The 16,768-nt window shown below is 37.7% G+C and overlaps 1 protein-coding gene across 2 annotated transcripts in view; it reads right to left on the reverse strand.

The window, feature by feature from the left end:
- Positions 1-13,639: 13,639 nt before the first annotated feature.
- Positions 13,640-16,768, reverse strand: part of PRDM6 (PR/SET domain 6) — a 128,361-nt gene continuing 125,232 nt past the window's right edge. For both annotated transcript variants that reach the window (XM_060761965.2, XM_067465583.1), the window contains one exon: positions 13,640-14,416. In XM_060761965.2, coding sequence (XP_060617948.1) covers positions 14,302-14,416 — 115 coding nt within the window. In that variant the 3' untranslated portion in view covers positions 13,640-14,301. The remainder of the gene's footprint in view (positions 14,417-16,768) is intronic.

Here is a 16,768-nt window from a genome sequence, read left to right on the forward strand (position 1 = left end):
TGGGAAAAATATAAAGGATGATGGTGGTAAAAGTCAGTTGTGTGTGGCAAGTGGAATCAACAAGAATATCAGTTCTCTACAACAGATGTTGGCAGAAAGGACTTTGGGGTTAATGATAGGCATTTTGATGATTTGATATAGATCAGAAGTGATTTCTGACTCCCCAGTGTTTCAAAGTTGCAACAACAAACCGAATCACCATCTGTGATACTGAAATTAATAAAGTATATGTGTGTAAGGACTGTGAAATCTATACACTTTGGATGATCAGACCAAGAGCCTTATCAGCCTTATGCCCCAAATAACTCTAGGAAAAGGCCTAAAAACCAAAACACCAAGAAGGGCTCTGTTAGCTGTGATTAATGTAGCATTTAAGGGAGGCTGATCAACTTTGATCACTGCAATGTAGTCAAAGAAGAAACAAAATTTGCATATTTGTATATTGTGGATTGTTATGGCATCAAATTGCTGCCAATTTGTAAGCTGCCTTGAGTTGCCTTCGGGCTTGAGAAAGGTGGGATAGAAAATATTGTAAATAAATATTAAAAAGTACAACTGTAGCAAAACATTTTATATCAATTAGCACCAACCTAGTTCTATAAATATGTTTTAAAATGTATGATAAAAAAAACCAAATAATTTTTAAAAATCTGAAATAAAGTTTTCTGTAACCAGGGAAATAAAAATAATCCTAGCCTTCAACATATTAAATATATATGTATGTTAATAATGTCTTTGGCTAGCAAAGCCAGAGCTGAAAATGAGATAGTAAGATCCTGCTGGATCAAACGAGGCATATCCAATCTAGGCTCTTTGCCAATAGTGTGATGTAAAAAAGGGGGAGCAATGTCAGGATATATAAAAGAAGATTTTATTTCTCAAAACAGCTTATTGTGATTTGGCCTTCTGGGATGGCTGTGGCTGAGACCACAACCTAAATTAGACAAGGCCATCTCTTCCTCCTTATTTTCTATCTTTCTGCCAATTCATTTTTTCTACTTTTTTCTGGTTTTCTTTCTTGCTCCCATTCCCTCTTTCTCTCTTTCTACCAGTCTTCTGCCTTCCCATGGTGATCATATGGCTTGTATAAGGCTTCTGAATTACACCAAGGACTATTTTTCCAAGAAGGTCACACTCAGGTCATGAAAGGAACAGTGTCCTACTCCTTCCCTGTTCCTCTTGTCCCCATTAGCTGACATTCAGAGACAAATTATCTTGACTATGATATACAATTTAACTGTATGTGTATGTGTCTTCAAGTGGCCTGTCATCTTATGGTGACCCAATGAATGTATAGTTTTTACAAGCAAAGAACATTCCAATGTGGTTTTTCTAGTTCCTTTCTCAGAAATATAGGCCTTTATTCATGTCACCTTCCCCTCTTCCTCCTGCTCCTCCTTTATGAGGAGAAAGGCAGGATATATAAATATATAAATATTCATGGCAAGTTGGATGTAGAGGTAGAGAAGGTCATACACGTAGAGCATTTAAGGTGGTAGTAGAAGTCACCATTCTTCAAGTTTTAAAGGTGATGGCCATTACCATGTCATGTGGCAGCAATTTTGGAAATGATTTCAGAATTATATGAAGAAATACTTCTTTTCAACTGTACTGAATCTACTGCCAACAAGTTTAATTGGAGTGACCTAAGCATTATTGGAAACTGAGCCAGCAATCTCGCTCGCTCTCTACCACTCAACTCTTTCCAATCTATGAATAATATTGTAAATGTTTCATCAAATGCCTAGACAACAGCATCCACCATTCAGGGGGCAGAAATTATGTCACAATAATGAAGGAGATAGTTCCAGTTTCCAGAACTGTTGAATGACTGGCCATGGTACAACAGAGTATGTGTATTGGGGGATAGATAAGGTTTGGGTTGGCAAAAGGAATGATAGCTATTCAATTTAAATTTTCTTGAACTTCGTGTATCTAAGCTTGTTCTTAAAAGTGGCTTTATTTTAAAGGCAATATCAAAGAGAAGAAGAAAAAGAGCTGCTTTTTATTTTAATCTGTACATGAAGGAATTGGATCCTTAGCCTTAGTGTGAAAGTGCAATGACTCATAAATCCAATTCCGCATACACAGATCTTAGGGAAGAGGAATTTACTAACCTTTGGATAATGAATAATCACGGAGACAAATAAAGGTCCAGATTGTAGAAAACACATTTGTGAAATCTATGAGACTATACATACTTTTTAAGGTTCATCCGACTGAATTCATTTTTATTTTTGAATAATATTTATGCATCATCTCTTTAGTGAGGTTCAGTAGGAATGTGACCATTATAGGGTATGTAGTGTTACGGTGAAATTATGAAAGGCAGGTGCCTTCATAGTGCTGTTTTATACTATTACAGAAGCAACTCCATTAAATCATTGCTTTGAGTTGGAACAAGGACAATACCCGAGCTTGGAATATATTGGACTATTTATGTATTTATGTATTTATTTATTTATTCTATTTATATCCTGCCTTTCTCTACCCCAAAGGGGACTCAAGGAAGCTTACATAGAGGCAATTATTCAATGCCTTGAAACATATACAATTTTTAAAAAATAGAATTAAATTACGTATTAAACATTTCAAAACATTACATTCCATATTAAAATCACTGTAACCTCTTGAATTACCCCAGCTAGCACAGTTATTGGAAGTTGCCATCTAAGATTTTGTCTAAAGGTAAAGGTAAAGGTTTCCCCTTGACATTAAGTCTAGTCGTGTCTGTCGCTGGGTCAACATAGCTAAAATAAGGTGGACTCAATGTTCAGCTGCTGTGGAGTGTCCACCCAATGCCCAGCTGGATTTGCAGCAGAATAGATTTCTGTGTGTTACTGATTTTTGGATTGCGACCCAGGGGCTGTTAACAGCACAAGGACTTAAACTGGTTCAGTGTAAAACATCAGCCTATATTGCAACTTCTCTAGGCTTTCTACAAAGCACATACATGGCACACATTAAGCATCATAAGTACCATTGCTCTTAATCAATTGTCACTCGTGAAACTACAGTTGTAATACTGGTACTGTTTACTTTTGAGTGTACTTGTTGGTATGACAGAGGTGTGATGATTTTGTGCTGAACCAGTTTAAGGCCTTGCATTGAGCATTTGCAGTCTGTGGCTCACAACCCAGAAATCTGTGATTAGCCTCACAGTGGCAGTAAGAGATCTGTTGTCTGGTTTGCTCAGTGAGAAACTGAACTCAACAATCTAAGTTGTGCACGGGTCTCCAGAGACTCCTGACCCTGCAGATCTGACTTAGTTCTTACCTCCCATTTGAAACATTTGTGTCTCATTAGTTCATGACAGATTGCACAGGTTGTTGGGGGGGGGGGGGGGCGGCGATATAATCTCTTGCAGCCGGACTCTACGTTTTCCTCCTTTAAAGACCTTTCCTGGTATAATGAAAGCTGCCTTGCTTGGGATGATTGACTATCTAGGCTACTTGTAAACCAGCAGGCAGTCTGTTGGCCAATTACCTGGATATTTTCTCAAGTACAGTAGTTTTACACAATTATTCTACCATGGTGGTTTTGGTGCTGATACAAAAGGTCGTATAACACGAGAATCAAAACAAAACAAAAAAATGACATATTGTTCACAGACTGAAATGATGTTTTTTCAAGTGGAATAAAAAGGGTGAGTTAATGCGCTAATCATTGTGTCTTGACATATATGGCTGCAGTGAAAGCAGGTTCTAAAAGGCAGCAAGGGTCTCTCACAGGGGAGCCTGGTTAAAGCTTTCAGATTTGGTTTCAGGATTTTGTTTTTATTAAAGTATGAGATCAGATATCAAACACAGCTTGAAGGGGTTTTTTTGCAATGGGTTGCTGTACAGAGATTCTTATAAATTAGGGTCCATCAGGGAGGTTAAAGGACTGTAAGATGCTGAATAATAATAATAATGATGATGATGAAAAGGAATGTTTAAATAATAGAAAACAAACTGCTTTATGGCTTATAATATCAAAAGGCCACTATTTTTATCCTTTCCAGACTTGTTTTAGGGGGTGCAAATGCAATCCCATGGACTCTTACATCAGCACATGAACTTCAGACTGAACTCTGTCCTGCCATAGCAATAGCCTTTGGAAGAAATTATACTGGCCCTTGGGATTGAGCCACATAATATTTGTTCTATGACATTAAGAAAGAGAAAATGATGAAGGTAAGATGAGGATGCACCCACACATCACCATATCACCCCTCTGCATCTGGGACTGATTACTACTTGGATGGGAGACACCAGGGTTTTGCAGGCAGGACTAAGAAATGTTATTGTTGTTTATTCGTTCAGTCGCTTACAACTCTTTGTGACCTCATGGACCAACCCACGCCAGAGCTCCCTGTCAGCCGTCGCCACCCCCAGCTCCTTCAAAGTCAAGTCAGTCACTTCAAGAATACCATCCATCCATCTTGCCCTTGGTCTGCCCCTCTTCCTTTTTCCTTCCATTTTCCCCAGCATCATTGTCTTCTGTAAGCTTTCCTGTCTTCTCATTATGTGGCCAAAGTACTTCATCTTTGCCTCTAATATCCTTCCCTACAGTGAGCAATTGGACTTTATTTCCTGTAATATGGACTGGTTGGATCTTCTCGTGCTCCAAGGTACTCTCCGAATTTTCCTCCAACACCACAGTTCAAAAGCATCTATCTATATTATCTAAGAAATAAACCTGTTCAAAATTCCAGAGAGCAACTTATTGGGCTCAATGCACCAATGGCTGACTCTTATCTAGTAGCTTCCTCTGTTCATCTTGATTTGCTTCCTACGGGAAACAATAAGTTCTGTACTGCTGGCTTAAGTGACAATAGTTAATCTTATAGTATATAATAGTGTTATAATACATGTCTGAAAGGTGTATGTTCTAATAAAATGGTTATCAAATGTTTACACCACATTGCTTTTTGCGCAACCAAAAAGATGATGGGTTTCTGCAGTTTACTGATGAAAGCATATATATTTTTCAAAAAGCTGCTTGGGGGAAACTAAACAGGAAGTGTTTACTAGCAGTGAGTGAGATTGCTGGCAGATGTACCTAACATCAAGACTATATGGATCAAAATCAAAGGTGGCAGGGCTATCTCACATTTACATACACCTTTCCATTTACATGCATGCTATTCACATACAATTACTGGAAATTGTATTACTGTAATTGATATTTGAAAAATAAGAAGGAAGACAGTAATTATATTAATAGAAATATTTTATTAACCAAATATATTTACACATTATATTTTCCCCTTTTTAATATGTACCTGTTTTCTTAATTTAAACCAGTGTAATGTTATAGCTTACAGGATTATCATTGCATGCATGAATTCACTGGTCCTTTGCAGTTTAAAAATGCAAAAAATTCCATACTTTAAAGATTATTAATTCATTTTTAGGAAAGCAAGCAACCTGTTTGCCATTCTAATTACAGGCAGTCCCCTAGTAACAAACATCAGACTTACAAATGACTCATAGTGAAGAACAGGGGTTAAACAACAGGAAGTGAGAGGAACCTAGTTCTGGGAAGTGACATTCACTGCTGAAAAAGTTATCATGGGGAAAAGGTGTTTCCACTGAAGCTTTATCACCAATCCTAGTTTCCAAAACAAGTCATTTTTTTTCAAAATCCAGTTATAATAGGGACAGAAAGTGAGGTGAAATATTCTGAACAGGGGCACAGACAGCAAGACAAACACTACAGGGTTATTAACCCTTCCCTATGTCATCCAAAATTATATATGTGGAGTTACACCTAAAAATATATCTGTTCTGACTTACATACAAATTCAACTTAAGAACAAACCTACAGAACCTGTCTTGTTGTAACTTGGGTATTGCCTGCACCGTGTCATTATTCCTTTTTACAGTAAATTATGCCTTTTTGACATTGTATTCATTTACTACATTGGTGTTTGACCTCTTTCTGATTTCCTCATTTGTGTACATAATTGTAAACCTAGAAAGAAAAGGAAAAAGTGAACCATTAAAACTGTATCTTCATGTGGCGGTTTAAGCAGAAACTCTGAAACAAGGATACAAACTATTAGAATGTCCTTTCACAAATGTACCTTTGGAAGGAATTAGGCTGTAGTGTGGAGTTCGGGGCAAACACCTTGATACTTGTTCTTCAAGTATAGAAATATTCTTTTAATATAATGTATTAGTCAAAGTATGAGATAGTGTTCAAATATGAGATCAGTGGGTTACAAACCGGGCTTATCACACATGCACTATAGATTGCTAATCTCTTCTACTTCCACTGGTTCTCACCTACCATCGTTTTAGATAATTGCATCCCAGTTTTCTGGTGTGCAAATAGATATGCAGTATTTATTTGTTTAATGATGAAAGCCTAGCACTTCCCTTCCAGGGCAAAAAAATTATAAATTCATGTGTAACTTCTATGACTTCATAGTGGGAATTGTGTTTAATCCTTATATATAACAATGGTTTGATTTCAATGGTCACTCAAGCATTATTGCATGGATTCTTATTAACCAGGAGAATAACATGGATAAATAGCTATTTCTGTGGACTTGTGAAATGAAGCTTGGTATTTGAAAACAATCAATACCTACCATGATAATTTTGGATTGTACCAGGGATGGGCTGTGTTTGGGATCTTCATATTTTGCTGGATTGATCTACAATCCTGTTCATTTTGCCACAGGTGATGCAACTGGAATTCTTGGTCTTCAGAATGGCAAATCATCAGAAACATTTCTTTTATTGCATTGATAGTAATGGTAAAATGTGGGGTAAGAACCCCAATGTACTGAGTGCTCCTACATGTCAACTGATAAAACTAAACACAATAGTAAACTATTGACTTTATGATTCTGAGGCGTGGCCTACCATTTTAACTATATAGGAAACTTCATGGACTTCCAGTCATACTACCTGCCTTGTAGTCTTGAGTACATTCTACCATTCTTCTACCCACTGGTAAATCAGGGATGAACACTCATGCTTCAGCAAATGTGGGAAGGAGTAGAAGTAGAATACTGATGCAGTATCATGCCAGTTGATTCTAAGTTTATTTTAAATGCTTGAGAGGCATAAAATATACATTTATGGTTCATATATGAAAAGTTTATTTTCTGTGGACCAGTTTTTAAAATATCCAAAATAGTATATAGTCTCAGCTGTATCTTTGAACCTATCAAATGGAATAGGAACCGCACGTCTGTTAAAATCATTGTGCTACTAAAATGTAGATGTTATTTCAACTTTTTGGAGTTAACTTTCTTTTGGTTTTTAAAATTTCATATTCCCAAGATTTTTCTAGATATCTTTCAAATTAAAATATTAAAGAAATCTTGACAATAAATCTAAAGTATTGCCCTCACTATAATTGCAATCCATGGGAAACTGATTAGGAATCAAGTACACTGGTTAACTCTTCTTTTCACTGTAACTTGTGCAGGTTTGGTTCCTAGAGGGTTTGTTGCAGTGCTCAGGATAAAGGGGAATTCTGAATGATAAACGAAGAGCGAGCACTTCCATTGCATGTAATGTTCTGGTCCTCAATAGGATATGCTTATGGTAGCAGTGCTGGTAGTTGGGTCATCCATGTCAATCAGGTGTTTGCTGAGAGCTAGACTAAATGTGAAAACAGCTACTGGGAGGCAGCAGCACTGGTGGGGGTGATATTGGCAAAGGATCTCTCAGAAACAATGATAGAGGCACCGTAGCTAATTCTTATTAATACTGCACAGAGGGAGATATGTGAAACTTCTTTTTCAAGAACTTTTATCACAAAGACCTTATGATGAGACAATCCCAAATTAAACAAGAATACCAGAAGTTGAAAGTCACAGGTTGGATGGTATTCAGTGAGTTACTAGAATAAAAGAGGACAACTGTGAGTAGCACTGTGGTTAATGATGCAACCAGTCTTTTATTAAGCTTTGTCCATTGCCCCCACATGGCCAAGAATGGAAATAGCCTTCATCTTAATGGATATCTCTCTAGTCTAGTGGTTCTCAACCTGTGGGTCCCCAGGTGTTCTGGCCTACAACTCCCAGAAATCCCAGCCAGTTTACCAGCTGTTAGGATTTCTGGGAGTTGAAGGCCAAAAACATTTGGGGACCTCAGGTTGAGAACCACTGCTCTAGTCTAGGTGGTTTGTCTACCTTGGCAAAACAAACAAACAAACAAACAACCACCCCTCCAGACTCACCCTGAATGCCCCAAGATGTGCAACAGCTTTCCGTATCCCAGATTTGGGGCTTATTTGTTCTGTTTTTTTTTTAACTCACTTTCTCTCACTTTGGACAAAGATGGGATATACTCTGGAGGTTGCTGGGAACTCCAGCGTATCCAGCAGCTACGGAACAGTCCAGACTAAATTAGGTCTGATTCAATTTGATCAGTTGGTCACACTGGACCCCAGTGTCATCACACTGTCTCTGCAGTTATCAGCTCAAGGAAAGGGGATGGATCATGCCTATGTAGCTGCTGCTGCTCCTGGTCAACTATGGTGCTCCATCCTCCTTCATCCCCTCCTTCTTACTGGTTGTGTGGTCATTTCTTTAATCAGCAGAGGCATTTGTGATGCTCTGGATTTCAGACAGAGCTTGATGACCAGCAAGGAGTGGCAGTGACACAGAGGAGATGAGATGCGGACCATTCCCAACAGAGCAGATGTGTTACCAGACTGTCTAAACCAGTGTTTCTCAAACTGTTTTCCTCCAGGTGTTTTGGACTTCAGCTCCCAGAAATCATAGATAGCTTACTAGCTATGATGCAACCAGTCTTTTATTAAGCTTTGTCCATTGCCCCCACATGACCAAGAATGGAAATAGCCAAGAATGGAAATTGCCCCCACATGGCCAAGAATGGAAATAGGAATTGTGGGAGTTGAAGTCCCAAAACACCTAGAGGAGCACAGTTTGAGAAACTCTCATCTAAACAATGGTCTTGGATTTGGCATAAATGTGCTTTTCATTCAGGAAGGTAAACTATCATGATTCCAATTTTTGAAAAGAGAGAAACATTGACAGCTATCTGTTCACCTGGAGTCAATCAAGTTTAAGCAAATAAAATTTTGCTTCTGGGTATCTGGTGATTTTAAAAATGAGAACTGACGTTCTGTTTCAACAATAACAACAGTGGCTGCAATCCGATAGATTTATCCATAGCCACTGTCCTTTGCAGTTCCCATTGTATTTGGGATACTTTCAGGAGAAGCGACATGTGTTAAACCGCTTTACAAATCATGAAGGACAAACCAATATATTTAAACTGAGGGATCTACACTTTTAGCTGAGAATTGTTGTGAGCTGGTTCATACATTAAGATTGTAATGCAGAGAGCATAAGTAATTAGCTCCAACAACTTTGCTAGTGTGATTTCTCAATATTTGTGTTTGCTCCACAGAATGTGGAATTCAGCAGTGATTCAGAGCCAAGAATTCTTCATGTTTTACATGATACTACAATACAGGGTGTCCTTGGTTTCTACTGGGGTTTATTTCAAGGGATCCCTATGGATACCAAAATCTGTGGATACTGAAGTCCTAATACATACAAAGGCATAACAAAATTATTCCTTTATATACATCAAGTTTTGCTTTTTTGATTTTTTTTCAAGCTGTGGATAGTTCAGTCTGTAGATCCAGAGGATAAACAGACTGGTCAATAGACTGCAGATCTAAGGCTGGATCTGCAGTCATATAATACAGTTTGAACTGCATTATATGGTCAGTGTAGACTCTTATAATGCAGTTAAATGCAGTTAAACTACAGTGTAGACTTAAACTAAGTCTACATTGACCATATAATGCTGTTTCAAATGGCATTATATAGCAGTGTAGATGGGGTCTAAGATCAGATCCACCTTTTTGGTGAAATGCCAGACAAAAAATCTTGGGAGGCATCCTGTTGCTCCTTTCTCCAATAGTGAAGCTTTCTCCTTCCTCTGACACAGAGATAGAATAAAGAATAAAAACACCTCAGTTGAGTGAAGAGGATTGGACATTATAATACAGAATGTGAAGTTCCCAAAATCACTTTGATATTGTACCAGTAGTGGAAAAGACAACTCAGGTGGGAGTCCCAAGGTGACATGGGACAATATGAACAGTATACTGTGAATTCTTCATGGCAGTCTGTTAAGTCATCCTATCAAATAAGACAGTTCTTTGATCTATTGAAGGGCTTCTTAAAAGATGAAGAACTGCACTTCTTTGCAAGTGACCAGGTCTCAAAGAGATGATTCAGTGCTTCATCCATTTTAGCGTCAAAAGCACATTCTCCATTAAATGAAGATCTTCAGTTCTTGCCCTCACACCAGCACAGTGAATTCAATAACAACAGCAGGGAACAAGTACAGTTGCCATATCTTTGTATGCACAATCTTACTGCCTTGGTTTTCAGACTTCCTAAGTGGTATAGTGCTGACTAGAATTTGTGGGGTCATTTCATTAGTAAGAGATGAAATCAAGAAGACACACGGACCTAATAATTGTCTAGTTTGATAGCTAATGCTATACGTAGAACAGCACAAACAGCAACCCCAAATATTAAGATAGAAAATATACCTTTTTGGACTCTTAGGTTGCGTTGACTCTATCACTTTATAGTCTGAAGCCAGGTGATGAAACAAAGAGCCAGTGTGGTTTAATGACTTAAATTTTGAACTTTGACTGGAGCTCCGAGTTTCAATCTCTACTCATGGAAATCCACTGGGCAAATTACACTATCTCAGCCTCAGAGGAAGGCAAAGTCAAACCCCCTCTGAATACATTCTGCCAAGAAAACTCAGTGATAGGTTCATTTTAAAGTTACCATAAGTTGAAATGAAGTCAAACAACAAATGGTTAAATAAAAAGCCTGCACTCTCTTCCATGTATTGTGGAAATATTTGACTCACCAAGAAGCTAATGCAATGGACGGTGGCTATGATTGTTAAACCAGAAGTATCCAAACTAACAAAAGAAACATATCCTGGGTGTCAAAGTTCTAGAATACTGGATCAGTCATTGGAAGTTCATAGAATGATAGAGTTGGAAAGGACCACAAGGGCCATCCAGTCCAACCCCTGCATGCAGGAACACGGAATCAAAACACATCCGACAGATGGTCATCCAGCCTCTGCTTAAAAACTTCAGGGGCTGGAGACTTCCCACACTCTGAGGCAGCATATTCCACTGCTGAACAGAACTTACCATCGGGAAGCTCTAAAGTTCAAAAATTGGCTACCCGGAATACTTGCTCAGCATAGGACCTAAGCTCTTCAAAAGAGGATTGTTATCCACCACAGTAGATGGAGGCAGGTAATATTGAGGTATGCGTATTTTTGATTTGATACCCTTCCAATGATTCAATCTGCCCTACTATGGTAAAAGAAGATGTTGTCAGTGACAATTGAGTTGGAGATTGCTATGAACATAGTGGAAACATATGAACACTGAGATCTATAGTAGGACTGATTGAAATGAAGATTTCTTCTACATGGTTGAAGCATAGATATTGATTGAAGGTAGTATACAGTCTATAGTACCAATGCTGCATTGATGAGGAAATGGAGGCAGTAGGGGGAGGTTTTCCAAGATCCTGTGGGTAGCCAATGTGTCTCCTCTATCTCCAGTGGAGGCCCACACTTGACATAGAGAAAGGTTATGGAAATAATGTTACAATCAAAGCTGAAACTGAAGTATGAGCAAGTGCTAGAATTTCAACATAGCACTTTTAATTGTCCTTATTCCCTACCTCTCTTTCATTCATTTCTGACTAGAGGTGACCTTTAGGGTTTCAGACAACTCACTACCAGAAGCAGAAAGGGGCAGTGAACAAACAGTGTGCCATATTGAAATTTCTGCTGAGCTTGAGGACATCTAAACCAAGCACATTGGTACCATGAATGTCTATTCCAAAGGTGTCAAAGATTATACTAATGCTGATATTGAAACAGTCCTGATTGAAGAATGTCGAGGTTGACATCTTCTTTGGATTAGATAATCAGAGAATTTAGGACAGAGCCAGACTCATACAAATTGGTGAGGAAGCTAAATATAGTGGGTGGCCCTGATCAAAGATTAGCAAGGATTCCCAAGAATGTAAAGAGAGTTGTGAAATCTGGTTTTAAAACCTTCATTGGTTACATTTTGACAGATAGGGCAAGCCTGAATGTTCTCTCTCCTCCTCAAGATTATTAGAGTGAATGTCTGAGAAAGCAATTTTATCTCCAAAGCTCTATAAGAGGAACTCATAGAGACCATACAAGAGAGAAAGAAAGAGAGAGAGAAGCCAGACGTTAGACAAAGAAGATAAAAACATGTTATAAAACCACTTTTTCAGTAGAGTTTGAAACATTCTCATTGAGAATGAAGAAACAGAGAACTTCTCACCAAGACTAGAGAAATATTCTGAATAGTGTTGCTTCTGCAGATGAAAGAGAACTGAATGGAGTAGATTTGAAAGATGTGTGGTGATAAGACAGGGGAAGGTCTTCTGTCCAAAACCTACACATCTCTAGAAGGTTCTAGGAATGTCTCTGCCCAGGTATGTGGGTGTGCCTTCAATTGCCTGTAGTGACCCCATGAATTTCACAGTGTTTTCTTAGGCAAGGAATACTCACAGGTGTAACCATGAAGAAGAAATATATGTCACACCACCTATGGTGGGAGCTGTGGGCCTGATTCTTAATGGAAAGAGGCAATGGCAGTAATGTCTCTAATTCCTCACCCAGAAATAATACCCATTTGTGAGCCTTCTGTGCCATTCCTTTAATACAATAAGAAAAGCCTTTGAGTTCTAGCACTGAGAGCCATGATTTTGAGTGTATACACCACTCCATGTACATTTTGGAATGCTGAAAAAAAGCAATCTTAATGTAATCAATTTTCATGCAGAAAATGTTGATGTTTTGAAATTTGGCTTGTTGTCAATCTTGAATGAGTTTTGTCTACAAGCACTGTCTCACTTTCTCTATATTTTAACATCTGCTAAAATCTCATATACTTTTCTGCTGTAAACTTATGCATAATTATTTCAAAGTAAGTCCCATTAGATACAACAGTGCATGTCCAATGTGACTTTTGCATTTTGCTGTGCTCAAAAAGCACTCGAGAGCATCAGGTATACACTAGACTAGATCAGTAAACCCAGATACCAGAAGATAATTAAGAAGAAAGAAAATATTTCAATTCATCTTAGCAACATTAAGAATGAATTTGAGCTACACATCCATCCAGTCACCAATATTTGGCCCATAATTTTGATGCAGTGCAACAGGAATAAAGGGACAAAGTATTGTATGTCAAGTGATTTCCTTGTTGTGTGCAATGCTTGTGAAAATTGTAAAGGTAGACAATATATGTTGATTTTTCACATAAAAAGGTAATGTTGCCATCAAAGGAAAGACTGCAGCTTGATGTTCCATTTTAACGTTTATGTTTTCAAGCATGAGAGTTAAAAGTGTCACCATTTCTTTGATACTATTATTCATCATCTATGAATAATATGTGTCATTCATTAAAGAGAACTGTATTTGAAAATTCTACATTATTTCAAATGTTTCTTTTCCTCATATTTTTACAGCATGAACATCTACAGAATTGTCATGTCATATATATATATATATATATATATATATATATATATATATATACATATATATAATGAGACAAAGTTTATTTAACATTTCTTGAATCTCCTGTATCAATCAATGCAACACTGGTTAATGAAAACATTTATACAAAAAAAGTGCACAAATTGTGAGTTCTGCAATCACGGGAGTAAAATGTCTTCAGTTGGAGTGAAGATGGTCCTGGATCACTTTCTCTCTCATCATGTTGAAACTTTGTTTTAAAAAAAAGGAGAGAGAGAGGTCAAGAGAAATGCAACCCAACAGAACCCAGCTAAGGAGGAATATACCTGGACCCACTAAGTCATGCTGATGAAAAAAGGTGCCACAATAAACAAGTCCATGTGCATTCACAGTCATAACTATGGGCATAAGAACCCTTGATCGTTGTTCCTTTGGTATTTAAATAACAATTATAAAAGCTTTTAGAAATAAAGCAATACATGGTGAGGGGGCTAGAAATGCCAGCAGGCCGGGGTTTCTTGTCCATTGAAATCAGTTTCATTCTTAGTCATAAATAAATAATCTCTTCCCTGGTTTCACTTCCATGCCAGGATCAATATCTCTTAACATCTTACTTATTTTATTACTGGTCTTGGTTTTCTGGGACTGATTGAAAGTTGCTCAGAGGAAATCTTTGGTTTTGCTTAAGTGTCCGTGACATTTAATCATGACTTTCCTTGCAGTTTAATTCCAACCAGTCAATCAGTTAATCCACTTCAATTGATTCTGTGCTCTCTGTTATTGGCTTGCACTCATTGGGCATCCTCTGGTGTCGACTCAGCTGGGTGGCCTGTGTGAAGCTCCTCTCGCACCTCTCACACCTGGAGAAGGCAAAAGAGAAAATTGAGAATGGGGGGCAGCTCCGGGAAGGGGAGGAGGCATCGGGCTTCGTCTTATCCTGCCTAATCGGAACAGACACTCAAAAGTGGCTTCAGATTTTACCAGCTCAAGAGGTTTAATTGGTGGCTCCTTCCAAGGCCTTGATGCCTATGATGGGACAAGGCCTGTCTGATTCAGAACAGAGGAATCTGTCAATAGACAGGGGGAAGGTGATTTCTCCAGAGAGGCCTGTCCTGTTACAGCTCTGATCACTGTCAGTTCAAATAGATAAAGAACAAAAAGAGATTTTTAGGAATGAGCCATCAAAGAAGCAGCTTGTCTGCAGTTTTCTGCTCTGTAATCCCTCCGAGAAATTGATGACAAATAGAATTTCACCTCCTGCTAATTTAAAAATCAGGAGCCTTGCCTATTGGAACAATCATGAAGCCCTGAAGCAATAATCACTTTGTTTTGCAAAGACAGAAAAGCCCTGTATCTGAAATTACAATACAGTTGAGTGCATACTAAAGAGGTACAATTGCAGGCTGTTTCGGCTGGTTTTTTTTAAAACGCAACCTAGAATTCCATATAGTGTTGAGATGAGGAAAAGCCAGCCTCTATCCTACCTTAACTCCGTAAGTATTTAAATGGCATAGTAAGATAATGAATGCTATAAGAAACAGGCCTCTGAAACAAAAACATCTGTACTTATTTCTGATGAAGATCTCAAATCTTATTGCTTTGCCATAATGTGATTTCTTCACAATAATTTTAAATTCCTGATGAGCATATGTGTTATACTGAAAGAATCTGACCAAAAATTAATGTTGCACAACTGCCATTAATTTCAGTGACATTTACAAAGAAAAAGCACAGATTGTTTAATGTCATGACCCTAGAAGTAAACTGGGCCTCAGTGCTGCTTTAGCCTATTTTCATCTAAAAAGAACATTTTGTGGGGAAAGTATTGCTTCAAAAAATGAAAAGGCTCTGCCCCTTTCATTTATGTTTATACTCTTGTAAACATTATATAAAAGAGGAAGTAGCTTTTACAACATATCAGAGAGGCATTTACACACACATATCATTACAGAATGTTATAAACTACCTGATAATTAATTTTTAGGGGAAATTATGGTTTGAGGAACCTGTGACCTGAATGTTACATAGTCATTCATCTCATCTCGAGATCCAGCACAGGATGTCAACACCTTTAAGTTGTGTTTCTTTGATTGTCTCTCCTGGAATATTTTAGCAGCTTGCTTTACTGTTAAAAACTGCACTGTGATCTTGACAAATGTAAAATGTCAGCTCTAATGTATCAGACCTATCAGCTCAATGAAAATAACTCAGAAGTATTGATCACCTAATGATTTTTTGTGTATTCATTAACGTCTGTGTGCAGATCTCCCTCTCTCCAGAGTTCCTGAAATGCTGATGACACATTAGTGTATTGCTGATTGTTTATTAGAAAACTGATTAGTTACTGGATTAGTGTGTCAAAATATACTACCTTTCATTGCTTGAAAAACTTGCAAATTATGATTTTTTAAAAATCACAGAAGCCTTAAAATCAACCCAGTTCTAGGATTAGTTTACACAATATACACCACTTTCTACTACTTGGGCTTAGAATGATCTTTTACCTTAGTAATACCTATACACACTCAAATTCATTAAATCTTGTATATTTAACATATTTTTCAAAACCAAGACCTATCTATCCATCACTGACTTAACAGATAGGACAGTATTGTGACTTAATCTATACACTTTAGAGACATCTGGGCTATATAGTCTCTAAGCATTGGTAATGAATTAGATGTTGTCTCCAGTTTATGGCCGCTTGTAGAATAACTGCCTTGCAAGAACAAGTAACTTTCATGAAGAATTCAACACAGAGAGAGAGAGATATCACAAAGACATTAACATAGAAAAACTTTCCTCATGGCTGGTCTGACATTAAGGGCTCAATGGTGAAGTGGTCCTGTTGCAATAAGCTACAGAGATGCAGATGTTTGCACAATAAACCCCCATATAGAGCAACATTTATGCTGGTCGTTCACTCCCATGAGTCTATCATCGATTCTTATAGCAAGAGATAAATGTAGTAAATTATAAAGTCTGCTGTATATATGTGCAACATATCAGGAACTGCTATCATATTTGAGATTGAATGCAATGTGCCAGTGTAATGAGCTACGAGGCACACTTGCCTGTGCAAATGTAATTCATACCTAACCTTTATGAAAACAATTCTCTAATTTAGCATGAAACAAATTCATAGTTCACTTGAGTAAAGATTCTGGCATCACATTCAAGACTGTCCTTCATTTCATTGTATAACAATAATT

The sequence above is a fragment of the Anolis sagrei genome, chromosome 2, assembly GCF_037176765.1.
Source record: "Anolis sagrei isolate rAnoSag1 chromosome 2, rAnoSag1.mat, whole genome shotgun sequence".
NCBI classification, from domain to species: Eukaryota; Metazoa; Chordata; class Lepidosauria; order Squamata; family Dactyloidae; genus Anolis; species Anolis sagrei.